At 43.7% G+C, this 25,162-nt stretch overlaps 1 protein-coding gene across 1 annotated transcript; it reads right to left on the reverse strand.

The window, feature by feature from the left end:
• Positions 1-11,220: 11,220 nt before the first annotated feature.
• OR6Q1 (olfactory receptor family 6 subfamily Q member 1) lies at positions 11,221-22,449 on the reverse strand. The gene is made up of 2 exons (XM_045185670.2): positions 22,293-22,449; positions 11,221-14,671 (listed from the first exon to the last, which is right to left on the reverse strand). Exon 2 carries the CDS (start codon positions 14,363-14,365, stop codon positions 13,412-13,414), a length of 954 nt encoding a protein of 317 aa, XP_045041605.2. The 5' UTR covers positions 14,366-14,671; positions 22,293-22,449; the 3' UTR covers positions 11,221-13,411.
• Positions 22,450-25,162: the final 2,713 nt, after the last annotated feature.

Here is a 25,162-nt window from a genome sequence, read left to right on the forward strand (position 1 = left end):
GTCCTTGATCCATACAGTGCCCAGCAGCGCCCACCAGCCCTGGGTCCTGGACAAGCTCTTGAGTCACTTTAACTGGATCTGGGTGGGCCTGGTGAGTTCTGACAATGGCGACTTTGAGTGGGTGGAACAGCAGCTGCAGCTGGAGATGGGGCACACTGGTGGCTGCTTCTCAAGGAAGATTAGAAGCCAGGGCAACAGCATCATCATAGCCACTGTCATCACCTTTAGCTCTGATGCCAGACTGGTCATCTATGCTGTTACCACCATCACTTCAGGGTCCTGGCTGAAGTTCTTTGGGAGAACAATGTGATCAGGAGGCCATGGATCCTCTCCACCTCCTTCTTCTATGGCCTCTCAGTGCTACCCCCAAGGCCCTAGACTTCCTAAATGGCAGCTTGAACCTGGCCAAACACTCAGGAATAATGCCTGGCTTCACAGACTTCCTGTTGGCTCTGCGCCCTGCCATGTACCCAGGCAGCAGTCTGGTGAGGAAGCTGTGGGAGGAACTGCATGGATGCAGGTGACCTGGATCAGGGGCTTCCACCCAGAGTGCCAGAGAAGGGGCTCAGAAACACACAGAACTTGAGAATGTGACAGCTGTCCACCTGTCTGCCTTCAAACTTCCTGGTCTGACTGTCATTTACCAAGCCTACCTGGCAGCCAAGGACCTGCTGACTGCCTTTTACAACCTGATGTCCTGCTCCCCAGGCGAGGAGCCGTTCCTACCTGTGCCAGGGCACAGAATGCCAGGCCTTAGCAGGTGAGCAGCCAAAATCTCCTGCCCAGTCCCTGTCCATCCCAGCTTGCTGTGAGCCACAGACTAGCAGAGAGGCAGTGCGGTCTAGTGAAAGTTGTGCTTGAATTTAGAGCCAAAGGGACTTGGGCTACAATCCCTTATTATTAACAATACCAGGGTCCAAATCTAGAAAACAGAACTTGCTTCTACAGGCAATGAGAGTCAATTGTACAATTTTCAGAAATTATACAAACTGTTTATAAACCACAGGAATCAGCAAACACTAAAAATCCTGGCTTTTCTCTCCAGAGAGCCAGGTGTTAAACATTTGGTAGCATGCCGCTGCAAATATCCAAGCAAAGTTATAGAAACAAAGTCAGAGCACAAGAAAAAAATTTTTAAATATTAAAGGAATGTCTTCAAACTAGGCACAGCTTCTTTAAGATGGGTTTTAGGTAATTTTATCAGTATTTATGTAGTGAGACTTCTTAAAAGCTGTAAAAGTAATGTACCTCTTAAGTGTTACTTTATGCCAAATAATGTTTCGATCACTTTATATGTATTAATACAATTCATCATTATTTATGAAGATATATACATAAAGAAGATACATACAAGCCAGGTGTCATTTTTACAGATGAGAAAATTGAGAGGTAGAACAACATATCTAAGGTCACTCAGCTTGTTCAAGGTAGAGTTAGGAATCACAGCAGGCAACCTGGCTCCAGGGTTTGGGCCCTGGGCCATTGTCTCTAAGCCTCTCAATGCTGAAGAATTGCAGGAATCTTTCAGGATTTTAGACCTAGCCCTGCCCCCAGCCAAGTGATTTGCACAAACTCCCTCCTATAGTCTTACTGGGCTGCTGGGGCCTAATTCAGCAAATACGTGTTTATGCCACAAACACTTAGTAAGCAATTTTCATGCACCTTGGAGTAACGAGGGATACAGAAATGTGAAAAATGTGTGTTTGTCCTCAAGGTATTCACACTCAAGTTCGAACAAGTAAAAAATAATCATACATACCAGGTATTGGAGGCTACGGCAGGAACAGGAATGGGGAAGTGATACAGTTGGTTCAAAGCATGGGATAGACTCAGAAGAAAACACTAGCAAGAAATGGTTGGAAAAGCAAGTGGAAGCTCTATTAGAAACAACCTCAAAGCTCTTCTTAAAGAGTTCTGGGTTTCTGGAAAGACCACAACCCCTTTTCCTAATCACAGAATCAAAGGCAATTCCATCTTACTCCAAAGGTATTCAGAGATGCAGGTGCACCCACCCCAAGGTCCCTGGTAGGTCCCTGAAGTCACTGTTTGTCCTCCCTTTTCTGCTACTTGCCTCTTCCCAGAAAAGAGTAATAATGGCACTTTGATAGTCACATAATCTGAGGTTCTCTCAGCTGTAAAAACTGGGAGATACATTGAAACACTCATTCTCCTCCATCTGTAGCTTCTTTCAATCAAAAACACTCTCTATCTGCCATACTACTGAGTTGAAAGAGGTGTTTCTTTGAAGGCAGGACTGGGCTTTTATATCCAAGCTAGCAATCATGTCTGGCCCAGAGAGAATGCTAAGTAATTTGTATGGAAGATTGGATAGATGAAAACAACCACTTCCCTACCCACCACAGATTAACACAATCTTGGGAGCTGTTGTACCCCTGACCAGCTCCCTTCACTTCTTCTCCCTGTCTCAGGTACTCCATTACACCCAGAAGGTTCACTTCACCACCAGAGCCCAGGGAGAGGTTTTCTTTAGTAAAGATGGGGAGATGCTGGCAACATTTGACATTAAAAACATCTACATCCTCCCAGACCAGAGAGAACAGACAGCAATTGTTGGACCTTTGACTTCAGAACAACTCCTGGAAAAGAGGTGCTGATAAATGAGAAAGCCATTATCTGGACAGAAGGACCCTTAAAGGTGAGAGCTACCTAAGGACCAAGCCTACACAGCACCTCCCGCCCCCAAGCACCCAGAAGTATTTGTGCTGTTGAACTGACTTAGGCTAGTTGGACAAAGGGAGAGCAGGGTGGATTATTGGTTTACACAGCTCTGAGTCGGTTCAGCAAATAAAAACCTTCCAAAACCACTCCCTGGCTCCCCAAACAAAGGAGCTTGAAAACACAAAGATAATTAATGAGCAAATGAGAAAGTAAATTATAAAAAAATGCTAATTGGAGTTTATCCTGAGATAGCTAGGATGTCCACCTGGAGTTTCTACTGTCTTAGCCTTGCAGTCTTTGGTCAAAAAATAGACAATTGATGCCAAGCTTTTTCACACAATAGAAAATGAGCCATGAAACCCCATTAGTCCTTTCCCAGACACCTAAGCATCTGAGGTCACCAGCTAGGGAACTTCTAATTTAAGAGTGAGTGCCCCTCAGCTATCATACCATACCTCCTGCAGTTTTCTCCAGTTTGTCTAGGTGTGATTAAACACTCCTTTCTTCAAATGTCTAAAGGCTAAGAGAATTACTACAATGGGTGTAATATATTTTTTCTCCATCCTCAGGGATGACAAACTGGTTCCCTCTGGTTCACCTTAGTCTGGCATGTCTTTTCATTCCCATAACTATCACACCTTAGTGTCCAAATTCCCCCACCCTGGAGAAGGAAACAAGGTGGCTGATGAGCAAGGGGACTGAGTAGAGTTCCAGGAAGGAATGAGCATTGTTGCTCCACAGACACAGGGCTGGCTCCTGCCTGTTGGGGTCATCACTCAGTACAAGTTCAATCACTTCTCCTTCCACAGAGCACAGAATCCTTTTATCTTTCAAGAAAATTTATTCTCTTAAAAAATAAAATAAAATGTAGTGTAGCTCTCTTTCATGGTGCCTCAGAGGTGGTCCAGTGCTTCAGGAAGAAGCTGAACATCTCTTTCCCAGCCACTGGCTGCCAGAAAGTCATTGAAGTTGACAATGAATGCAAACTTTGTACCTTTTATGAGAAGTGTACGGCCACAGAAGCTACTGCTGACACTGTGGGTGAAGAATGGAAGGGTTATGTGGTTTGAGTTAGTGGTGGGAACGACAAACAAGGTTTCCCCATGAAGCAGAGTGTCTTTACCCATGGCCGTGTCTACCTGCTATAAGTAAGGGGCATTCCTGTTATAGACCCAGGACTGGAGAAGGCACAAATCTGTTTGTGGTTCATTTGTGGATGCCAGTCTCAGTGTTCTCAACCTGGTCATTGTAAAAAAAAGAGGGTGAGGAGAACAATATTCCTGGTCTCACTAATACTGCTGTACCTCATTGCCTGGGACCCTTAAGAGCTTGCAGAATCTACAAACTTTTCAATCTCTCTAAGAAGATGACATATGTTGATATGTTGTGGGAAAGCCCCTAAACAAAGACGGTAAGAACATAGGACCAAAGCACCCAACATTCAGCATCTTGTTACTCCACACTTCCTGAAACACAAACCTTAGTGTACTGCTCTGAAGAAAAAAAAAAGCATACTAAGAAAAATAAGGAAGAGACTGTAAAATATGCTAAACTTTTGGCTAAGAGAATGAAGGAGGCCAAAGAAAAACGTCAGGAACAGATTGCCAAGAGACATAGGCTGTCCTCTCTGAGAGCTTCTACCTCTGAGTTCAGTCAAAAATGAGATTTTCTAAGAGTAACAAAGAAATAAGAACAGACATTTTTAAAAATGCAGTGTATCACCAAAAAGAAAGAAAGAAAGAAAGAAGAAAGAAAGAAAGAAAGAAAGAAAGAAAGAAAGAAAGAAAGAAAGAAAGAAAGAAAGAAAGAAAGAAAAAAGAAAAAAGAATAGAAAAGAAAATTCATTCCGAAAACACGATCTAAATTCTTAGCTATTCTCAACTCAGAGTGATTTTTCCTCCTAGGGACATTGGCAATGTCTGGAGACATTTTTGGTTGCCATGACTGGGGGCGGGGGGGGGGGGTGTGCTACTGGCACACCAATGTGGATAGAGGCCAAGGTTGCTGCTAAACTTCCTATAATGCACAGGACAGCCTCCAAACAATTATTCAGTGCCTAATGTCAGTAGGCTAAGGGTTGAAAAATCATAGGCAAGGGGCTTAGTGGCCCTCTGCAGTCATTTTTTCTGATTCACTGTTGCTGACTCAGTTCTGTTTGGGAAAATGAGTCCCAGGAAATAATAACAAAGAGATTTGATGAGCCCAGAGTGGAAGACAAACTCCCCCTACTATTCAGAATATCATTCTACCTCACTAGCACTTGCTGTGGGCTCATAATGTCCCAGGCACTGTGATATGGGCTTCACTTTCATCGTTTCCTTTAGTCTTCAGACAATCTTCCAGCTAGATATTATTACTACCTCATTTTATTGAAGAGAAATCTGAGGCTGAGAGAGGTTAAGCCCCAGGTCACCCAGCCCATAAATGGCAGAACCAGAATTCCAATCAATAACCAGGGCCCAGCCCTTTGTCTAAGGAGCAATGGTGCTCATATCTTTCTTCTTCTCAAGATTTTTTGCCACCACCACACCCCCAGATAGTGAAATCCTAAGAGCTTATTTATGCTATTTCTGTTTCTCAAAAGCCCTGCATAATACCTGATACATGGAACACATTGATAACTATGTGAGCAAGAGAGGGAGAGGAACAAAAGAGGAAAGAAGGAAGGAAAGGAAAAAGATAAAGAGGGTTTTACTTTAAAATAGAAAAGGTTTGTAGAGAAAGGAAGGAGGAAGGAGAGTGCTGGGAAGTGAGAATGATGCTGCTAATTCCCCTAAGACCTGATTGAACAGACCTCACTCAGGCTCCCCTGCAGTCTTCACAGCTCTCTCTCCTCCCATGTGCAGGTCCCTTCTTTGATCTGCAGTGAAAAATGTCCTGTGGGAACCAGTAAGTCAACCCTACCTGAGAAGCCAAACTGTTGTTATAAATGCCTTCCCTGCCCCAGTAGAGAAATTACCAGGTCGCCAGGTGAAGAGAGAGGTGGCCCTTGATCACAGGGTGGCCAGGAAGCAGCCAGGGTAGGTTTCAGATGAGGGCTCAGCTGATATCCACATGAAAGGAAGATTCCTTTAAGGGGAAGGAAAAATCCAGGGAAGAGGAAATCAAAAAGATGATGTCAACATGCGCTTCCCGCGTGCTGCATGAAAGCTACTTAAGGCTAATGCAGTCTTTTATCAACTATGAGTTTGTTCAAATCCTGTGCCTAGTTTATCGTCTGAAACATGGGAGGCATTTCATAAATATTGGTGAAAAAATCCTCAAATGACGGAACCTATATTTTACTAAGATGTCATTCATTCAACATATATCAATGACACCTACTATACCCAGCCACTGTGCTGGGTACAAGAGTGGAAACAACAAATAAGGCACATCCCGTGGACCACAGAACTCATGATCTCTTAAAGGAGAATGACCTTTGTACAATGGAGAAACAAGGCTACAAAGTAAAATCAATTGCTTTAATAAAAGCTCAGGCACTCAGCCATGGGAGAACAGAGAAATAATTAATTCTACTGAAGGGTATTTGAGGAGTCTTCACTGGAGGAGACAGCATATGGTGTAGGCCTTGAACAAGCGTGGTTTCAAAGGCAATAAAGCATGATAAAACTAGTCCAGGCCAAGGAGTAAGTTAGTAAAAGCTCAAGGCATGAAAGCAATAAGGAGCTGAGACTGGCTTCAGTGTAGCCTGTGATGAGAGATGTAGGAAGTAGGTGGCCAATCGCAGAGGCCCTCACTTGCCAGACTCAGGAGCATGGACTCTATTCTGTAGGGAATGTGGAGCCATTGAATTACTTACATAGAGAAGCAGTGTGTGTTCCAATATGTATTTCAGCATGTGTTTGGGGGAGATTAATAGGTGATGGTTGTACAGGACAGGAAAGAGATTGAATCAGAAAGACCTGGTTCAGAATCCAGGTAATTGTTGAAGCCTGGGTTTGGACAAGACCTCTTTTCAAAATGAAAACTCTCAGTGGGGGAGAGCTGGGGACTTTGAGGATACTTTTTGCCCATTTCAAGAGAAGGCACTGCTGAATGAAGCTGAGGAGGAGCCATCAGATACTAAATGGAGGAAGAGAATAAATAAGAAATCCTTGGACTTGGAGACTAGTAAGACATGGAATCACAGTATCTAGGAACATGGAGCTAAAACCAAACTGAGGAAAGAGATTAAATGAAAATATATAACTGATCCAGAACTCCACTCACAAAGCTTATCCTTAAAATCACTGTAGAGCCCTGACTGCTGTGGCTCAGATGGCCAGGCATCATCCCACAAAGCTAAAGGTCACAGGTTCAATTCCCGGTCAGGACTCATGCCTGGGTTCTGGGTTAGGTCCCCAGTCGGAGAGTGTACAAGAGACAACTGATCAATGTTTCTCTCTCACATCGATGTTTCTCTCCTTCTCTTTCTCTCTCTCTTCCTCGCTCTCTAAAAATAAATAAAATCTTTAAAATCACTATAAAAAGCAAAGTTCTGATAAGTTCTGTCAAAAGCACTGATTTAGAAAAGGTTGGCTCTATAACAAAAGAGAGTCTGTGTACCTAGTAAGCACCCCGTAAACATCACTTAAATTAAATAAGCTGATGAATGAATAAATACATAAATAAATTAGCTGTGACTACACATTATGACATTACCACAATAGCTGTCCAATTCAATGGGGTGAAGCCTAGATAGGAGTTAGAGTTTGCATAGGTTGCTGGGTGAGTGTTATTTCACTACAGTCTGGTGCATGATATAAGCAGCTGCTGTCAGGATGTCTGCCATCTGTGACTTTGGCCCTGATTCTGGGGACATCAGGCAGTCTGGAAGGCCCATAATAACAGGACTGAAATACACTGAACTTGCTCGAAAAGCCATCACAAGTCATAACTACTTGACCATGGGAAAGTTTCCAGAAGCTTCCTTACTCTGTTCTCTGACCCAGTTTCTTTTCTCCCTTCACATAGTTCTGCTTGTGAGACATGCCCTGAGGATCAGTGGCCCAATATGGAGAAGAGTCAGAGCATCTCCAAAGCCCTTCACTTCCCGTCTTACCACGAGCCCCTCGGCACGGTGTTGGCCATGTGCACAGCCCTCTCTTCCTCCTCGCCCTAGCCATCGTAGGCATCTTCAGTCAGCACCACCACACCCCCATCATCCGAGCCAATAACTGCCAGCTCAGCTACCTTCTGCAGTGCTCCTTGGCCCTCTGTTTCCTCTGCCCCTTCATAATCAGTGCCCACCCTGGGCCTCTCACCTGCACTGTGCACCAAGCAGCTTTGGGGGTCATTTTCACAACCTGCATGCCTACTGTGTTGGCCAAGACCATCATGGTGGTGGCAGCCTTCCATGCCACCACACCACACCACATGCCCAGGTTAGGAAGTATGTGGGGCCAGTTCTCCCTAGCACCATCTCCATCATCTGTTCCCTGATCCAAGCAACCTTGTGTAGGTCTGGGTGACCGGATAGCCCCCATGACCTGTGAACACTACAGAGCCTGGGTCCATAGCAACTGTAAAGTGTGATGAGGGCTCCTTGGAACTGTTCTATGCTATGCTGGGTTACCTGGGTTTGCTCAGCCTGGTCCGCTTGCTGGTGGCCTTCCCTGTCTGCCGGCTGCCTGACACCTTCAGTGACGCAAAGCATATCACTCTCAGCATGTTGATCTGCTTCTGGGTCTAGGTGTCCTTCATCCCTTCCCACATGAGTGCCCGAGGCAAAGACACAGTGGCCATGGAGGTCTTTGCCATCTTGGCCTCAGCAGTAGGCCTCATGCCCTGCCTCTTCTTTCCCAAATGCCACATCATTCTTCTCTGTTCTGAAAAGAACACAAAAGAACAAATGTTTGACAGGCATCGCCTCATGTGAGAGTATCCGAAGTGGACCACAGCGAGTGCCACCTTCCCAGGGATGCTTTCCTTAAGCTGCCACAAGGAAAACACTCCTTCTTCTGAGCCCATCTCACTGGTCTGGACCCTTCCTAGCCACTTAGCTGCATCTATTTTGTATTTCATTCTTTCAGAGGGAGATGAGACATGTTTGCAAATAATATTGGCCTTGATGGAAGCTTCTGGTCTAATTTATTCTGGGGTCCCTCAGCAGCCAGCCATTGCCTGGTTCAGAGTCTAAGACCAAATAGTTGTTTGATGATTGAATAAATTAACTTACACAAAGTTAGCACTGGGAAAGATCTCCAAGAGGGAGCAATGAGGTAGAGTGGTTGAGGGAGTCAAACAGAGCTGGTAGAAATCCTCCAGGCTCTTCCACATTGTAGTATGAACTTGGGCATGTTGTTTAACCTCAATTTCCCCCAATGTAAAATGAGACAAAGCCTTCTAATGCCAGGTTATTGTAATGATGAAATGAGAAAATGTGTAAATGTGCTCAGCACATATTAAACACTCAGAAGGTAGGTATTTAAAACCATCCTTCTATAGATAAAGAAGCTGATGCCAAGAACGGGGACCACTGTACCCAGGACATCACTGTGCAGATTTTAAGAGTCACAGGAATAAGTTTCAAGCCCTAGCTCTTTTACTTAGCTATGTGACTTTGGAAAAGCTACTTAATTTGTCTGTGCCTTAGTTTTCTCACATGTAAGAGAATAATAGCACCAATTTTGTGGAGTTATCAATGAGGAATAAATGAATTAATATTTATAAAGCATTATAAAGCTTTGAGAATAGTACCTGGAACATAAGAGTTAAACAAGTATTTTAAAATAATTCAATAAAATTATACATAGTGGTAAACTTGCATCTCTTGATTTATTTCTGGGTCACTAAAACTTTTATGAAAACAGCTCCAAGCTAGGTCCTGGGAAGGGAACTTCAGACAGACTAACATGTAGTCTAACATGTGTGAGGATGTTGGTGACGCCCACAAATACTGAGCATCAATCAGTGAGTGATAGTGTTCCTGGACTACTCTCTGGGAAGGGACAGAGCTGAACGGTGTTATACAAACTGTCTCGAGGCCTCAAGGCATCCACATTTTAAGTATTGAGATCCATCTTAAGTTCCTGCCAAAGGGAGTTTAAAATATTCCTACCATGTGTCCATGCTTCTGTTCCTATTTTGTTCATCATTTTATTTTGTTCATTAGATTGCACATGTAAGTGAAATCATACAGTATGAAACAGACTGACAGCTGTCAGAGGGGAGAGGGAGGCTGGATGAAAGAAGGTGAAGGGATTAGACAAAGAACATATATGCATAACTCATAGACACAGACAATAGTCTGGTGATGGCCAGAGGGAAGGGGATGGGGGATGGATGGTGGTAGGCAAAGGGGTGGGGGGCCAGATGGGAACATCTGTAATAGTGTCAACAGTAAATTAATTTTAAAAATGAAACATAATAAAAAATAAAACCATCAAGCTGACAAACTGAAATGCTCTTACCTTGCCATGGCTGGTCAATAATGTTATTGAGACCAATGACAAGGAAGCCAAAAAACAAGGATATAGATTTTTTTGGGGGGATATAGATTTTTTTTAAAAAAGACTCATTTTAGAGAAAAAGAGAGCTGTAGCATCCATAATCAAAGCCAGCATTTCTACAAATGTGCCTTAGAAATCAACTGCTAAGCAGTTGGCATGTAAAAATTGAAAGGCAAGTGACTAACCAAAAACTACGAACCCTGACAAAAAGAAATGGGAAGCCAAGTGCAGGTGCAAGAGATAAAAAGAATATGGCACCACAGAGGGCGGTCCAGATGGGCCACAGTGATAAAGACCTCCATCAAAGCCTTTGATGATGTTACATAATGGTGCACAGCAAACTGTAGAGTTCTGATTTCAGAGCGTACCTCCAGGCATTCTTGCCAAGTCCCAAGTCAAAGGACCTTCTGCCAGTTCCTAACAATGAAGTCAATATCCTGATACCCAGAATGGGTAAAGCAAGATAAGCAGCACTCCTTTCAGAATTCTGTCTTAATAAGTCTTGTTTCTCTCGGGAATCACTCTTTGTCACATTCTCTGGGTACCAATGAAGTAGCATGTCCGTTAAGCCAGCACTTCCCATGACTCTGTTTCAATGTATGAATAAATATTTCCCCAAAGAAGGAATCATACCCTCAGAAATTCCCTACCTACAAAAATATACATTTTTCCCTAATGTGATTTCATAATTTATCTTCACTAGCAGTTGCTTTTGAAACTTTAGCGGTCCATAGGTAATATAGTTGATAATGTTGCAGTGACTATGAATGGTGCCAGGTGAGTGCTGGGAATATCAGGGCGGACACTTGGTGAAGCATATGATTATCTGGCCACAATGCTGCACACCTGAGACCAATACAAAGGGATGTTGAAGGTGAAATATAATTTTTAAAAACTTTAGCTGCCAATACCTACACATTACCTGTATCTAAGGTTCTAGTAGTTATGTCTGTTTTTTAAGGGATTGGTAATTTTATAATGTAAATAATCACACAAAGACCTTTCTTTTTCAGTTTAGTTCCTTATGTCAGATTTTATTAAAGCAACAGCCACTTTCACATGTATAGAATCCTTTCTAAGAGTATGCCTCAGAGTGTTTACCATTTTATGTAATTTCTCTCAAAGTATAAGTTTCTTCTTCAAGAAGCTCATAATTGGAAACTTTACTGGTACTTCCACAGAACGGTACTTAGCGTAGTTCCCAAAATCCAGAAAAAACACTTCCTGTGTTTGAATTTGAATTCTTTCTGCTACCTTATACGAGAATGATGTAACCCAGTGTGACGGTAAATTTTATGTCAACTTGACTGAGCTCAGGGACACCCAGACAGTTGGTAAAATGTTATTCCTGGGTATGTCTGTGAGGGATTTCTCAAGGGATTAACATTTGAGTGAGTCAAGAATATGGTACTCATCCACACAGAGGGGCATTATCCAATCCACTGAGGGCCTGAGCTGAACCAAAAAGCTGAAAAGGGGTGAATTTGTCCTTTACTAGATCTGGGACAGCCATCTTCTCCTTCCCTCAGACACTAGTGCTTCAGTTTCAGACTGAATTATACCCCTGGTTTTCTTGGTTCTCCAGGTTGCAGATGGCAAATCATGGGACTTCTCAGTCTCCATTACTGTATGAACCAAGTCCTATTATAAATCTCCTATTATACATATGTATATGTATATATCTCTATATATACATATATATGCATATGAGGGTATATCTATGTATATACATACACATCTATCTGAAGAGAGAGAGAGAGAAAGGGACCCTATTTGTTCTGTTTCTCTGGAGAACTCTGACTAATGCATCCAGTATGTTTTACTTTCTTTCCATCAGTCAGAAACCTAAAAGTCAAATTTATTCTGTGTTCAAATCTACTCAGGTCAATTGCCTCAAAGTACCTCCTTCTTTTACTTCATTCAGATGAATTCTTATATTTGATCTTTGCACTGTTTTGTCATCTTGTCATCACCCAAAAGAATATAAAGCACATTGGTGAGATAATATCTAATAAATAAAATTGTTTTCATAACTTGTGATTGATGCCCTCTCTGTTAACTGCTAAAATTGCTATTGCTAAGATGCTGGGTTGGGGGTGCCTGGTGCTGAGACTGTGATGCTGCAGGCACCATTGTGAAATCTGCTCATTATGGGCCAGTTTAGAAACGTCATCACAGAAAATCTGTTCTGCCCCCACCCGGTTCCAAGCTCAGCACTTTCCTCTCTCCTGTACCAGTTTCCTAAAACAAATGATTATTGTAAATGTCTTCAGGAAGGAAAGTACCTACACACAGGGAACTACTTGAATCGTAATGGTCTCTTTTAAACCTTATTTCAAGGGAGCTGACATTGCCATAGAGATCCTCTTAAATCAATTTTCCAAGAGTATGTGGTATAGAGGAAGGAGTGTTCTATATTTCAAACAAGAGATTGTAGCTACAAAGCAGATAAGTGCATGGATCACATGGAAAATCAGCTGTGATTCTGGGGACTTTGTGGTGGAAACTACTAGTTGTCTACCAAAATCTGTTCCTCAATTTTTCCACAATAATCATTTCTGGATAGGTATCTGACAGCTTGGCTATGGAAGATATTTACCACCCTTGCAACTGGATGTGACCTGTGGCTAACTTCTAACCAACAGAGGTGAGTGGGAATGATCATTGCTACATCTGGTGGAGAAACCTTAAGACACAGTGTGTGTCAGCTCCATGCTCCATCCTACCCACCCACTGGAATCCAGTGTTGACCATGCAAATTACAAGAAGGCCCTAGGTTGAAGGTCAGCAAATGGTCTTGCAACTCATCTCTGTCATTGTAGCACAAGTGCAGAGACAATTCTTATGAAGTGGCCCTGTGCTAATAAAACCATTTATGGACACTGACATTTTAATTTTATAAAATGTTTATGTATCGAGAAATATTATTCTACTTTTAATTGGCTTTCCACCATTTTAAAGTATAAAAACCGTTCTCAGGTCACAGGTCATTAAAAACAAGGTTAAGCTGCATTTGGCCCATGGGCCCGCAAGATGGAAGAAGCTTGGGTCCTTATATGCTGTTGAGCAGAGTCACCCACCAACGGAGAGCACTCACCTTTGATTCCAGCAGGAAACAGAAAAACCTCCTTTATTCTTTAAGTTGCATTACAGTTAGGTCTATCCTGTTAGAGCAGATGAGCATTTTACTTTAACTAATACACAGTCCATAACTCCTGACTACCCAGGCCACTGCCCCTTACCATAGTCCTCACCACCCTCTTTCTAAAGGGAAAGCGATCTGGACCTCACCTGCCCCATCACTGGCCTTTCCAAGACTTGAAGGAAAGTGCTCTGCTCAGAGCTTCCTTCACGTCCTTGTTTCGAAGACTGTAGATGAGGGGGTTGAGCATTGGTGTGACAATGGAGTAGAAGACAGACACCACCTTGTTGAAGTTGATGGAGGAGGCCACTTTCGTCCGGACATACATAAAGAAAAGAGTGCCGTAGAAGAGACTCACCACAGTCAGGTGAGCTGCACACGTGGAGAAGGCCTTCCGGCGCTCAGCCACGGACCGGATATGCAGCAGCGTCCAGACAATATTGCCATAGGACACAGCAATAACTGCAGAGGAGGTCAGGAGCACAGTCAGAGAGACCAGAAAGTCAGTGGTCTCCTTCAGGGTGACATCTGAGCAGGACAAGGCTAGCAGAGGTGAAGCATCACAGAAGAAGTGGTCGATGACATTGGAGCCACAAAATGTCAGCTGGGACATGAGGTAGATGGGCAACATAGGTGTAAGGAAGCCTGCCAACCAACAAGCACCAGCCAGGCGGATGCAGGTGCCCCAGGACACTAAGGCTCCATATCGGAGAGGCATACAAATGGCCACATAGCGGTCATAGGCCATGGCAGCCAGCAGGAAACATTCAGTTGCCCCAAGGAAGGTGAAGATGAAGAGCTGGGAAAGGCAACCAGCATAGGAGATATTCTTGTCCCCATCTCCCCCAAGAAAACCGGCCAGCATCTTGGGCACTGTGACTGAGGTATACCCAATTTCAAGGCAGGACAAGTGCCTCAAGAAGAAGTACATGGGTCTTCGTAGCCGATGGTCCAAACTCACCACCAGGATGATGGCCAGGTTCTCCACCAAGGTTATCAGGTACATGGTGAGGAAGAGTGTAAAGAAGAGGAAGCGTGCTTCATGCACCCCAGCAAAACCCAGCATGACAAACTCTGTTACATGGGTCAAGTTTGGGGTGTATGACTGCATAGTGGGATTGAGAGCTCAGGAGTCTCATAGTCTTGTAGATAATGACAACTGAAGGAGAAGCTGTGAGGATGCGGGACTGAAGTATCTTCCACTTCAGAAGAGGAAAGTGAAGTTAAGACACTATTCCTACCCTCAAATAATTTATAGTCTTTTAGGACCACAAGAAAATAGACAATCTCAGTACAAAAATGAAAAGTTCTAGATAGCAATAAGACAGGATAATGTGGGAGGAAATAAAGAGGAAGCTCAACCAGTTTTGAGGAATCGGAGAAATCTTCCTGGAGAAAGGGCTGTCTAAACTGGAACCTGAAAAATAAGTATAAGTACTGAGATGAAGATAGTGATGTAGAGATGACATAAGTGTAAAGTCTCAGACGCCAGAGACAACTTGCATATTTGAGAAACGTCCAGCAGTTCTAATTTACCACACAAGTTAGGAGGCTGGCTTGCTAACCAAGCACATGTGGCTTTAAACACACACACAAAAAAAAACCACCTAAAAAGGTGTGGAAATTTAAACTGGGTAGTCCCTCTCAAGCATTTACCATCATGTTTGGGTCAATGAATATTAGGGAAAATTGACGTGTGACTCTCCTGGGATAGAGTGTGAAGGGAAGATTATGATTATTGTACTTGAGGAGTAGCCTGGGACAACATGAAGAATAGTAACCAAGTTAAGAGAAGAGACAAAGCTTCGGTCTGAGGGCAATAGAGCGCCTTGAAGTGTTCTCAGCAAGAAAACAGAGCTGTGCTTTCTGCCCTTCAGAAGGGACGAGGTGGGAGGCAGGAAGGCTTGGGAGGTTCTTGCAAGCAGAGCATGGAGTGCTGATGGTCATGACCACTAGGCATGGACAGTGCGTCGAGCTATTAAGATATAGCATCCACAGGACTGAGTTTGAATGCAAGCTCCAACATCCACTTAAAATATGTGACCATGGGGGAATCACTGAATAATCTCATATTTTTAAAAATAGATAATACAAAAAGAGATCCAAAAAGGTTAACTATCTTATTTTAGGATTCAATGAGAGAACATAATGTCCCCATTACTGTGGTAGATTTAAAACAAAGCCTAAAATTTTTTGACACTTTTCCCATGAAAAAGTGAGGTCTACGACCACTCCCCTGGAATCTGGGCTTTGTGACTGCTTGACAATAAAACAAGATGACAGTGATGCTGTCCTGGCTTCCAGACCCAGGCCTTAAGAAACAGTTCATTTTTCCTGCTTCTTGAAACCCAGCCACCATGGTGTGAGGAAGTCCAGGGAGCCCGCAGAAAGGCCCCAATGGAGTGGCTAAGGGTTGCAGCCTTCAGCCCTGGCTGAGCGCCCACTGATAGCACCGACATGCCAGCCAGGTGAATGAGCCATCTGAGAAATAGGTCTTCCTGCCCCCTGTTGAGCTGGCCCAGCTAACACTGAGCCCTCCCTGAATTACAGATTTGTGAGCTAAATAAATGATTGTTGTTACTGTAAACCACTAAGTTTTGGAGCGGCTTGTTAAGCAGTATTAGATAACTAAAGCAATTACATGTACCGATTCTATAACCTTGGGCAAATTATTCAATATCTCTGACCCTATGGAGGAAAGAATGTTTTGTCTACAGTCCAAAATGCCTAAGCTGAAATTTGAATCCAAGTTTATCAGAATCTAAAACACTTGCTCTTTCCCCCACAAAAATTATTAAGCAGGTTCCCTCTGGCTTCAATATTCCATGATTTCCTGGCAATAAAAGCATGCAGAGATACAAAATCAGAAATGGAAAGGGTCAACGACTTCAGATTCCCGTACGTGTCTCCACCGTGCCAAGTTGCAGGCCCCAGCACCCCCCCAGTGAGCAGTCTATAAACACTGGCTTCCTAGCCAAATAATTGCATCGCAGCCCCAGATGCTTCATGGTTCTGTTGGTTCCAGGTAGTTTCAGGGCACAATTCCTGCACATTTCTCCCCTTAGTAATTTGGTTTTACAACATAGCAGCTGGGGAAGAATGCTCACTCTTCCAAGATGCCCTTCCTTTTAGAGACTCTCACTGTTGTAGAAGCCTGACTTGATGCTGAGTTATAGACACAATAAAGTTCTCATAGTAAAGTTATCTGAAATGTTCATTCTTCTTCATAGTCATTAAAAGCATGAGATTCAGAGTCAAACAGACCTGGCATCAAACCCTGGCTCTGCAGTTTACTAGCTGGGCTGCCTCACCCATGAATTGTTGCTGGTATTCCTAAATCTTACTTGTCCTTTCAGCTGTGACTCAAGTTTGATAGTCCTGTCTTCACTAGGAAGACTTTTCCTTCCCTCAAATTCCTCCAAATTTGTACACAGTTCAGACCAACAAATGACAGGTGCCTGCTCTGTACCAAGACACCTGGTGATGCTGAGAGGCATGCTGGTACAGAGCACCTGGCCCTCAGGGACAGGGCCTGGTACAGAGCTGATGCCCCAGCATCCACCATTGTACCTGGTACAGAACAGGTATGGCCTTATAATCATTTCAGTTCTCTGATCTGTGACTTAAGGAGAGGGTACCAGAACCTGAGGGCATTTGTTTCAGTCCAGATAAGTTATACTGAAAAAAACTGCTTTTGAGGGGAAGGGAGGTGGGAGCTAGGTGGAGGGGGGCAAAGGAGGGGGTGGAATGGGGCCAGAAAGAGACTTTGCTTTGGGCGATGTGTGCACACTACCGTGGGCAGATGACGTTTTGTTGAGTTGTACACTTGAAACCCGTATGGTTTTGCAAACCAATGTTACCCCAATAAATTCTATTTAAGAAAAAAACTGCTTTTATTTCTCAACAGATGAAGGAGGGGTAAAGAAGCAAAATATTTAACACACACACACACACACACACACACAGACTAAAGATTCACACTTCCTTTCTTCAGTGTGCAGTCCTTGAGAGAAAACGGCCCGGCCAGGGGCTACAGCCCCTAACCCCCTTGCATCCAGACAAGGAGGTGTTTCACATTTCATTTGTGGGCTGACTGGGGGTTTTAGGAGGTAGGTGTGCCTTCCCACTTTCTCTTTTCCCCATTCAGAGGCCAAATTCCAAACGACTTAGAGATGCCAGTGCATGGGGGACCCACAAGACTGAGGGAACCTGGATCCCTGAGGAAAACACCGTGGCCTTCTAGAGTACAACCATCCAACTTGTTCTGCCAGTTAGTAAATATTTTAGGCCTCGTGGGTCACATTCAATCTCTGCCACACATTCTTTTTGGGGGGTTTGTGGGGTTTTGCAATCCCTTAAAAATGTAAAATCCCTAACCGGTGTGGCTCAGTGGACTGGGCATCACACCACAAAGCGAATGGTGACAGGTTCGATTCCAGGTCGGTCACATGCCTAGATTGCGGGTTCAGTGCCAATTGGGGAAAGTACAAGAGGCAACCAATCGATGTTTCTCACATTGATGTTTCTCTCCCTCTCTTTTTCCCTCCCTTCCCATTCTCCAAAACTAAATAAATAAAACTTAGCTCACAGGTAACACAAAAACAGGCTGGAGCTGGATTTGGCCCACAGGCTATAATTTCTCAATCCTTGTCCTAGACCCACCTTGAATTATGAGTAAAAAAGAACAGTGCTCCATTGTGTCAAGCTATAGTTACCAACCTGATCAACACACCTATCGCCCAGCCACCACCAAACAGCCAAACTGTCTCCAAACCCTTGGCTGACTCTTGTTCCGCAGGACAGCACAGGTTGGGCACGTGAGCAATTGCACCCTGTCCGGAAGCCGGGTGTGTCATCATTGCATCACCCCAACCCCAATATCTAATCTAAATGATCCCAGAGGTCACTGAATCACCTCTTCTGCTGCTGCTCAATACCCAATCCCATTTTTTGAGAGACTCAGGAGATTAAGTCAAGCTGTCAAATGGATTAAATTGTTATATTGAGAAAACCATTCAAAAAGTTTAAGTGACCACAGTAATTGAATGGATGGCCTTTCACTTACTAATATATATTAATTTACTCTCATTCGTGAAAAGAAAAGGAGAATCCCACAGGTATCTAATTCTTAGCAAGTTCTGAAGCCAACAGCATTTTGAATTGAGTGATTTGTAATTTACTGATGTGCTTTACTCAGACCTCCTTGCCTGTCACTTCCTCATTCAGGCATTCACAGAGGAGCCCTGAGAACCAGGCTTTGTACTAGGCACGAGGCCTACACATAACCGAATGAGTTATGAGCCCTGTCCTTGAAGAGTCCATAGTCTTTCAAGGGAGATAGAGAACTATTCACATGCCAAAAAGAGATTGATGAGTTAGTTACTGTGTATCTGGGAGAACAGTGCAAGGGAACAGTTAATTTGGCCCAGTAGGAAGACAGGATAGGTGAGATCAAGAAAAACCAGAAGACAACGAACAAATTCATAGATACAGACAACAGAATTGTGGTTCCCAGACGGGGAAGGGCATGGTGAAGGACAAAAGGGGTAAAGGAGGTCAAATATATGGTGGCGAAAGTAAACTAGGCTTGGGTGATGAGCATACAATGGATTATACAGATGTCATAAAGTTGACTTTATATAATGTTATTAAACAATGTTACTCCAATAAATATTTTTTTTTAAAAGAACTAATTTCCCAATCAAATCACAGTGTGTGGGGTGAGGGAGAAGGTAGTCTCTGACTTACAAAACTGAGTTCAGCAGGAGGAGAGTGAGGCATTCCCAGTAAGCCAGGAAAGAGGTGTGGAAGATAAATCCGTGATAAGAGACTGTAAGATCCATGGGAGGGAGGAAGACAGAGTGGTTAAGACCAGTTCAGGCATTAGATTACCTGGTGCCTTCAAATCCCAGTTCCACCACCTCCCAACCTAAATGCAAAGAAAACAGCCTAGATGGAAGGCAACACCTAACCCAAAGGAATGAATCTCTGATGGAATCCTTTAGGCTAACAGAGGTGAGTGAAATGAGGAGAGCTTTCTGGGCAAGAGAGAACTGAGCCTCACCTCAGAGCACTCAGATCACGTGTGGTGGACAGATGAGTCTTCATTGAGCCCCTCCCATGGGCCAGATTGTGCTGGGTTTAGATTATCTCATTTAGTCCTCACCACAATGCTATGATCCTACACACTAGCCTTCATTCCTGGGTTTCATGCAATTGGAAAAACCGAGACTCAGAGAAAGAAAGCAATTTGCATCCAGTCAAAGAACTAAGATGTAGCAGAATGGGATTCAAACACTATCAAATCTGACACAAAACCCTCAGCTTCCCCCACACAATGCCACCTCCCTGTCATTTCATCTCACCGAATGACACACCTGCAACCCTGGCTGCCGGCCCCACCTGTGAGGTTAATTTTTCTGTTTCGGTGCCCCCTTGGCAGAATCTGCCACAGATTCCAGTGACCTGCAGGGGCCCAGTGAGGCTCTCAGGCCTATTAACCACATCAGCTTCCTCCCCAGGGCTGAGAACTTATCAACCAAGCAACACAAAGAAAATCAGTGGTTAAGAGGAGCTGGCCATAGGGGACAATCACTGAATAAGGAGAGAGGCTGCACAAGAACTTGGCCTAATTGGCGCCCTCAAAATGATGCTCTCTGGGCTACGATTTTCCCTAACAAATATGGGAAAGCAGTTTGGGGCCACGCAGGGAAATTAAAACTTGGCTCCCGCAGCCAGGTGTTTGTGCAGACACGTGATGAGCCTGGTGAGAGGCTGGATTCCTCCCCCTTCCAGTCCTCTCCACCTGGCCTCTGGGAATTGGAAAATGAACTTACTGATATCCAGGCAATGATGTCAGAAAATAACCACCAAATCAGGGTGAGCAGGCGATGGAGGATGGGTGCCATGAGACCAGTGGGAAGGGTCACAAGATGCCCAGGAGCTGAAGCCCGGGTCCGCCCTCAGCTTCCTCTTTGCTCTCACTCACCGTATGCAACCTCCCTGCTCACTGCAATGTGACAGCAACAGCATAGCTGGCTTTCATGTGCTCAGACAGCCCCCTGAGGTCACAGCACCATCTCTAGAATTGCAGGAGCTAAGTTTGACCCTGGCTCCATCAGGTACTAGCTGTATTTTAGGAAAGTCACTTAACCACGCTAAGCCTCAGTATTGTCATCTTCCAATGGAGGGCACAGTCCATACATTTGCAGGGCTGGCCTAAATATTAAAGGGAACAGCATTAAGTGAAAATTCAGGGCCTTTTTCTTATTGTCCCCTCTTCCTTTCTGTGTGGCTTTCTCCTGCACTCCCTCCAATTCTTTGCATGAGGCCACCTCAACAGAGGTCCTTTCTGACACCATCTGAAAACTCAACTCCCATCACTCTCTGACCCCCTTCCTCGGCTTGGTATTTTTGTCAGCCTCATTGTCATCAATCAGATATTTATTGGTTACTGTCTAATATCACACACACACACACACACACACCTCACCCCAAGCTCCTTGAAGACAATATCTCTGTTTATGCATCACTGTGTTGCCAGTGGCAAAAAGAATCACTGGAATGTGGTGTGTATGGGATAAATATGTCGATGCCATCATAAAAGAATAAACATTTGCTCCAAGCATCATGCTGGCCCAGAGTGTTGTTTCCGTTCCACTTCCAGCTACCTGTTTCAAGGAAACTGGAAGGAAAGGAAAGCCATCAATACTTATGGAAGAGCTATCTAATTTGGGTGCTGAAGTCCATGGGTTCATTCTGCCAATCAGCTCCAAGACAGGAGGTGCCCGAGAGAATGACACTTCTGTCCTGGAATAGCCCACTCTCACTGGCCTTGGGAGTGAAAAAGAAAGTTGAATTGATTTTTACATATAACTTCTTTTTCTTAGCTACTGAATTTCATTTTAAATTTCCTGGAAAACTGTATTATATCAGCTGTTTTCAAATTCTGCTCCACCAAGCCCTACATTTCTTCAGTTTCCAGGAGCCATTAAAGGGGGAGAAAGGGACCTGGCATGTTGGCCTCTCACCAGCCTTTCTTCAGCCAGCTGGTAAATGGCAGAGTCCAGACAAGAATATAGCCCAATCTGACCACCATCTTTCCACCACACCACCTCCCTGAAGTGCTGGCATTGCTAAAACCAAATTAACTGAGTGCTTTTCTCATTAGTCCAGCAGCTTCCATACTGAGCAGGCCTGACCTGCGTCTTGAAGGTTCTCTCAAATGGTCTTTTCATGAAGGGAACAAATGGGAAATGGTAACATAAAAAGGAAATGGAGGTCTCGCCAGTCCTACATGCATGCTGAAGAGTTCACTACAGCAGAAAAGAACCAGGGTGGGAAACAGACTTTCTGAGCTTCTGGCTCCTAATCTCCAGATAGGAATAATACCTGCTGAACAATGTCCCCAGGATACTATGTGAATCCATGACAGAGTGGATAGCAGGCTTTCTGAAAAGTTAAAGCCACACTCTAGGAAGACCTTATTATCTTGCCTCCATTGCTATGTCTATGTGATTACTGCAGAATTTCAACAACAGGAAAGCCTAGGGGAATAACGATGTCAGTGGGGCCCTGGGAATGGCCTTGAAGCTGCACTTGAATAACAAGCAAACTGATTTTGTTTATAGATTTATTTGAGGTTGCTGGAGGAGGCAGAGGTGATAAGGAACTAAAACCCCCAAATGTCCCTTGGCACCCTTACTTTATGTGGACTTAGGCAAATCAGTCAGGTTCTGTGTGCCTCAGTTTCCTCAATTGAAAAGTGAATTGATATTTAAGATCCCAGTGACTCTGTAAAAGAGATTCTGAAAAAAAAATTTAATTAATTGGGAAAACTGTAAAGAAAGGATTGGGTGACACAGTCAGGAATCCTTCCTCTAGCTTTAGTACATCTTTGGTTGACGACATTCTTTCCATACACTAGCCTCTGCTATGCTCTTTGGATATATATGCCTGTTAGTCTCCAGCAATGGTGTAAACCAAAAGCTAAATAGCCCAAATCTGGGTGCTCAGGGGTCTCTGGAACAGCCACTCACCTGCCCCCTGCTACTTCTTTGTCTCTTCTCTGAGCAGAACACAAAATCCCAACTTTCTCAGAACCCAGATCTCATTGTGGGACACAAACCCCAAATTCAGGGATCACAGCTTCTCTGAACAAAAGGAACAAGGCAAAGCACTATCAGCTGAACTGGAGAGGGAGAAAACAGGAGATGTCATTGTCTATAAAATGACTCATACCTATGTATGTGCCTCTAACACCCTAGAGGTGGCCCGTGGGACCAGGTCTCCACAGTGTTTTGAAGCACTCAGACCACAGAGGAAAGAAGATAATAAATCACAAGAAATTCTTCCCCAGAGGATGTGCAGAAGCTACATGGGAGTCCCAAGTTTGTAGACTAGGTGGACAAGTGTCAGTGGAGGATGAGGGGCCAACTGAGGAAGGTCCCATGCCAGTTGAACTCCTTGCCAAGGTCTCTGGCTCTAACTGACTCTAGAATAGGGTGAAAAGAAATCTCCAGAATTCCAGACTTATCAAGAATGCAATGAGTGCTTTTTCTATTCAGGTCCCCACCCCCCTGTCTGTGCTTCGTCTCCAAGTAGGGAAAATCTACAATAATAATGACAGACATGACTGAACAGTCATGCTGGGCCAAGCTATGTGCCATACAGGTGTGAAATGCCCAGGGTCAATCAATCCTGAAGGAACTCACAGAGGCTGTGACTAAGGATCACTTTTACCCAGAATGTAACTATGCCCAGGTGCCTTCATTGCAAAGAGTATCCCTCAGAGTATCTGAAGATTATCTACAGTCTGAGCCATGTTTTTCCCTAAAAGGAAATATGACATCATTTCATTGTAAGGCAAAGGGAACATCAAGGTGGTATCTATTCTGATCGTAGAAGGCAGCAAGGCCAAAGTTAACAGGGCCCAAGGGCCCTGTAGGAGACTGGCCATTTAACATACTCTAAACACATAGGATGTTTCCCTTGACTTCATATGATGTGGGTCCAGCCTGCATGTTGCAGATTGAGATGGCTTCCCAACCAAACAATAAAGCTCCTCGATGACAAGGCCATGTGCCATATATTACTGGATCTCACGGAGCCTGGCTCAGTGTAGTTCAGTATAAACCACCAAAGACATAGACTCGAGTCCGCCTAAGCCTCTTCATGGATGTGCTACCTTGGGCAAGTCAGTTCCTCTGGGCCCCTTTTCTCACCTCTAAAGTTGGGAAAATAATTTACCTGACAAGGACGTAGTTAGAGATGAATGAGCCAACAAAGATGAAGGTTTTACTCACCTAACTGTGGACATGAGATGATTTTGCTATAAAACTTTGGGCTGCTTTAATTACTTACAATAGGCAAGATATGGAAGCAACCCAGGTGTCCATCAGTGCCTGAGTGGATAAAAAAGCTGTGGTACATTTGCACAATGGAATGCTACTCGGCCGTTAAAAAAAAAAAAAACGAAGGAAAGGGAAATCTTATTTTTTGCAACAGTACAAATGAACCTAGAGGGTATTATGCTAAGTGAAATAAGACATCGGAGAAAGACAAGTACCATATATTTTTACCTATATGTGGAATCTAATGAACAGGATAAACAAGCACATAACATAGAAACAGACTTGTACACACAGAGAACAGACTGACAGTTGTCAGAGGGAAAAGAGTTGGGAGCTGGGTGGAAAAGGGAAGAGAATGAAAAGTACAACTTGGTAGTTACAGAATATTCACAGAGATGTAGATTACAGCCTAGGGCACAGAGTCAATAACGTGGAGATAATGACGTATGCAGCCAGGTGGATACTTGAAGCAGCAGGAGGACCACTCTATAAAGTACATGACTTTTTAACCACTTTGCTGTACATTTGAAACTAATACAGAATAATATTGAGTGAAAATTTTTAATTAATTAAAATATAAAATTAAAAAACAAACACTTGAAAGATTTTTCAAAAAAGAAAGAAAGAACAATATGTTAGGTTGCTCTATGTCAATGGAAAAACCGCTTTTCAGCTCTGACCTAATTTGACCCAACTTCACAAAGTCTCACTTCCCAAAAGCACAGAGCAAAAAACCCTGTTCTGCATTGATTAAAAGCAACTATGAAGACCACTGTGCCAGCAGGTCATGAGCATTCAGGAAGAAAGAAGAACCTGGAGGGCGAAGGAAATGCAGGCAGACCCAAAACCTCTGCCCTCACACCTGGTCCTCTCCTCTCACCTTCCAGAACATGGTCTTTCTCTTCAGCCTGGAATACTCTGCCTTTGTCATATAAGCCCATCCAGCCTTGCCAGTGTCTTAAGTTTGTCACCCTATCCGCTGTCCCAGTTTTACACCACAGAAGTCCAGAACTGAGTGATCTGGAGGCGGAATTCTCCTCTGTGAGTGACGGCAATGAAAGAGGCTTTGAATGATCATATTCCTTTTATTTTCCTCTTGCCCGAGGAATCAAATATCCCAGCCCCGAAACCAGGACACGTAGAGGAGGATCAGAGAACCAACCCCATAACAGATGAGGAGGAACACAGACTAGACTGAAACGCTGAGGGCCGTCACCATTCCTCTGAAAGGGATTTGAAATCACACCTTGGACTTAGAATTTTTTCTGTCATTAGGGAATTGTAGATAGTTCTCATTCCACAACAGAGGCTCAGGTTCCTCCAAATGATGTTTTTCAGCTTTGAAACACCCAGAAACAAAGTGTGACCTGGTGTTTATGCAACTATGACTTTCAATGCATTTTTATGATGAAATAATTCAAACTGATACACAAGAAGGAACATAATACAATGGTAACTTTATATCCACATCCCAGCTTGATCAAATAGAAACCTTTGACAATTGTTACAGACTGAATGTTTGTGTTTTCCCCAAATTCATATCTTAAATCCTAATG

This window comes from Desmodus rotundus, chromosome 5, assembly GCF_022682495.2.
Source record: "Desmodus rotundus isolate HL8 chromosome 5, HLdesRot8A.1, whole genome shotgun sequence".
Taxonomy (NCBI): domain Eukaryota; kingdom Metazoa; phylum Chordata; class Mammalia; order Chiroptera; family Phyllostomidae; genus Desmodus; species Desmodus rotundus.

Bases quoted from the DNA above. Each gene is read 5' to 3' on its own strand.
- OR6Q1 (XM_045185670.2), bottom strand. From the start codon at position 14,365: ATGCAGTCATACACCCCAAACTTGACCCATGTAACAGAGTTTGTCATG.